Source organism: Hippocampus comes, unplaced genomic scaffold, assembly GCF_001891065.2.
Source record: "Hippocampus comes isolate QL1 unplaced genomic scaffold, H_comes_QL1_v1.1 scaffold205, whole genome shotgun sequence".
In the NCBI taxonomy this organism is placed as follows: Eukaryota; Metazoa; Chordata; class Actinopteri; order Syngnathiformes; family Syngnathidae; genus Hippocampus; species Hippocampus comes.
In genome coordinates, this window is record NW_017804874.1 from 174,951 (window position 1) to 178,536 (window position 3,586).

The window sequence follows — 3,586 nt, forward strand, 5'->3', positions numbered from 1 at the left end:
TTACATACCTGTCACATCAAAGGCAAACCATCTCTGTTTTAAGGTATCTGGGATGTTTCATGTTTATCAGTAATGCATATATCAACACCTATCCCAATGCCGGGTATCTTACAGCTCACTGTAATTGTTGTTGGTAAAATGTTTTTCTATATCTTTAATCCTTGATTATGCATGGCAGTACAAATAGTTTTTGCGAATCGGTAAATGGGATAAAATGGCTGCATCTTTCTTCAATCATTTGTCACTTTGTGTGTCATCACAGAAGCTGTCAAATGAGGTCCAAAGTGGCGAGGTCAAAGTCAAGGTATGCAGAAGATGGTCAGGGCCTGACCTTAAGATGCATATTAATGCTCTGCTCCTCCCCTTTGCTGATTTTCACATCAAAAACCACACCCTTACCCCTTCCTCCTCTCACCAGCAAGTGTGTGACGTTCTGATCGCCAACTCACTGCACCGCCTTGAATTCCTCCTCTCAGGTATCCTGCCAGCACACAATACTTTGGAAGTGCATCTAATATTAGCTGGGCTTTGAGTTTGTCTGGCTTTTCACAAGTGTGAACAAAACAGCTTTTTAAGATATATCATTTGGTTTGTTGATGATAGACAAGATCACTTTAAACAAAAAAACTGTTTCTAGTTAAACCAAAATTTTGGAGGAAAACACACTCATCATACAGTAGATGACAGCAGTGTGTGACAAAATCCAGAAATACTGGCACAGGGTGAGACACCATAACAGTACAATTACATAATTGTGGAGAAGTGCTGCCCAACACTTGTGATATACATTGCATATAAAAAGTCTTCAGACCCCAGTTGCATGTGAGGATTTTGTGATGTAATAAAAAAATGAATAAATGATTAGACAGATAAATAAATAAATGCCCACGATAGTTTCAGCAGTACGGCTGTCAAAGTTAAAGTGTTAACTTTTGAGATTATTTTAAATTCTTTAAAGCATTAAAAAAAAATAAAAATAAAAATAAATAAAACAACTCCATTTTATTTACTCCCTGTGTCGGCCTATAATCTCTGCTCATGTGTTAACCCAAATTTAGAGGAGTCACTGGCAAGAACATGGACAAACACGGACTATCGTAGTTTTACTTTTCGTTTCACTTGCGCAATGCTTTTGGATACATCTATCAAGTAATGTGTGCACTTTGCAAAGCCAGTTTCACTTACAATACAAGTTGTATGTAGGTCTTTGGTGTATCATCTCAGAGCAAAATGCCCTGCTCAAGTTTCCTGCTCGGGGCTACTCAAATCGATGATGCTGGATGATGGTGCTTATGGGCAGAAGTACACATATGCGTGAGTGTCACGGATCCAGAAGAGTTCAGAACGGAATCGGATCCCACAAATGCAGACAAGGATGACATTGTTAACAAAATTGTTTACTCAAGAAAAAACAAAAACAAAAAAAAAAAACGCAAGAGCAACAACGTTCAACAAATTACACTGGTGACGAAGAATCAGGACAAAACGGGACAAACCAAAAACACTTGCTCAAAGCAAGGATAAAGATAAACGTAACTCACTTGTCTCTCAAAGGACAAAGAAATCCAACACAGGAAAATACAAACGAAGAAATATCAACAGGAATGAACTACTTACAAGAAAATACTGAGAAAAGCGAAACGAGAAAAGTACGAGGCAAAAGTTATGAATGTCTAGAATATACAGGTAGTTGGAACCGAGAGTCCTTAGCAAGGCTGAATAATCTGACAGCCAGTTGTCGGCGTGGTTTAGCTTTTAAAGGTAGTAGGATAACGATGATGATACAAGACAGGTGCAGCCCTGGAGGGAATGCCCTCCAATCCCACTGGAGACTGAAAAACAAATAGGACAGGATCATGACAGTTTTGAGAAAGTTTTGAGAATTGTTTCTTTGAGAAGAATTGAAGAAAGATGCCTGTAAAACTGAGTCAGTTTGGATCGTTTTTTTCAACAGTTATATTTTACAGAAGTGTAATCAAGAATCAAAGAAAGCTATTGAAGAATCTATGTATACTTTTAATTTGTGAGTTAACATTAATTCCAAGATTCTAATTAATATTTGTTAAAAGATTGTAAAACAAATAAAATACAATAAAAATAGTAGAGGGGGCGGTCCGGTGTTCCAGTGGTTAGCGCGTCGACCTCACAGTGCAGAGGTACCGGGTTCAGTTTCAGCTCTGGCCTCCCTGTGTGGGGTTTGCATGTTCTCCCCGGGCCTGCGTGGGTTTTCTCCGGGTACTCCAGTTTTCCTCCCACATTCCAAAAAAAACCATGCATGGCAGGCTGATTGAACACTCCAAATTGTCCCTCGGTGTGAGTGTGAGCGTGGATGGTTGTTCGTCTTTGTGTGCCCTGCGATTGGCTGGCAACCGGTAAAAGGTGTCCCCCGTCTACTGCCCCAAGACAGCTGGGATAGGCTCCAGGATGCCTCGCGACCCTTGTGAGGATAAGCGGATCAGAAATTGGATGGATGGATGGATAGTAGAAGCATAAGTGGAAAAATGTAATTATTCATTCATTCATTTTCCAATCCGCTTTATCCTCACAAGGGTCTTGGGCGGTGTTGGAGCCTATCCCAGCTGTCTTCATTAATCGCGATTAATTGTGTGATGAATTCATTTTTAAAAAATTGATGGCTTAACAGCACGATTCAAAACGTTTCACACTTTCAAAATAATCTACAACCTGTACAACTCAATATACATGTTTTTGAGGAGGGAAATAAAATCAAACAAGTGAAATAACGTTGTTGCATAAGTGTGCACACCTTATACTGTATTTGAGGTTACCAGGGACTGCCAAACCTATGTTATGCTACTAGGTTGTGTTGGTGGTGCAAAACTCATTATCTCATTTCATGCCTTCAGGGCCATGAGGAAATAAGATATTCCTGCTCTGAATACAAATTCTATTGAAAAGATGAAACTATTTTGTTGTTGTAGTTGTTGTTGTAGTTCTGAAATTAAATGAATTTGAGTCACTGAAACACTTTCCTGATAAAGCCCCTGTCACACTAAGCGGCGAAGAATTTTGAGTGTTTTCGAAGGCAGCCACTGTTGCATTCACGTCAGACTTCGTCAGGGATCGTTGAAGGTTGTAAATGATTGCCAAACAGTCACCAGATGTCCGGCAGGCATTTGCCTGTAGTTTTCTTGTCGCAAGGGAATTTTGTGACCAGTATAATCACTAAAACTGCGAACGGATGTCTGGCGACCATTTATCGAACCCTGACGAATTCTGACGAGAACGAGACGTTTGCTGCCTTCGCTAATACTCACAATTTTTCGCCGTTCAGTGGGATCGGGAGAATGGTAACATTTTTCATTTTAGCAGTCTAGATCCAGGCCTCTTGGGAAGGCAAATAATACAGTTTGACATTAAATTGATCTTGGGAACTTTGGAAACGGTGAAAATTTGAAAAAAAAAAAAAATATATATATATATATATATATATATATATATATATGTCAGAAAATCATATACTTGTTCGATCAAGTTTTTCTGTGAATGTGTCTTCCAAGACACAGATTTGAAGTGAGGGGAAAAAAAAAAAAAAAAAAACTTAAATGGACGGCGGAACCAAAAT

The 3,586-nt window shown here is 39.1% G+C and overlaps 1 protein-coding gene across 1 annotated transcript in view; it reads left to right on the plus strand.

The window, feature by feature from the left end:
* The first annotated feature begins 262 nt into the window (after positions 1-262).
* fhit (fragile histidine triad diadenosine triphosphatase) overlaps positions 263-3,586 on the plus strand; it is a 184,422-nt gene continuing 181,098 nt past the window's right edge. Inside the window, exon 1 of the mRNA XM_019879640.1 lies at positions 263-304. Coding sequence (XP_019735199.1) covers positions 273-304 — 32 coding nt within the window. The 5' untranslated portion in view covers positions 263-272. The remainder of the gene's footprint in view (positions 305-3,586) is intronic.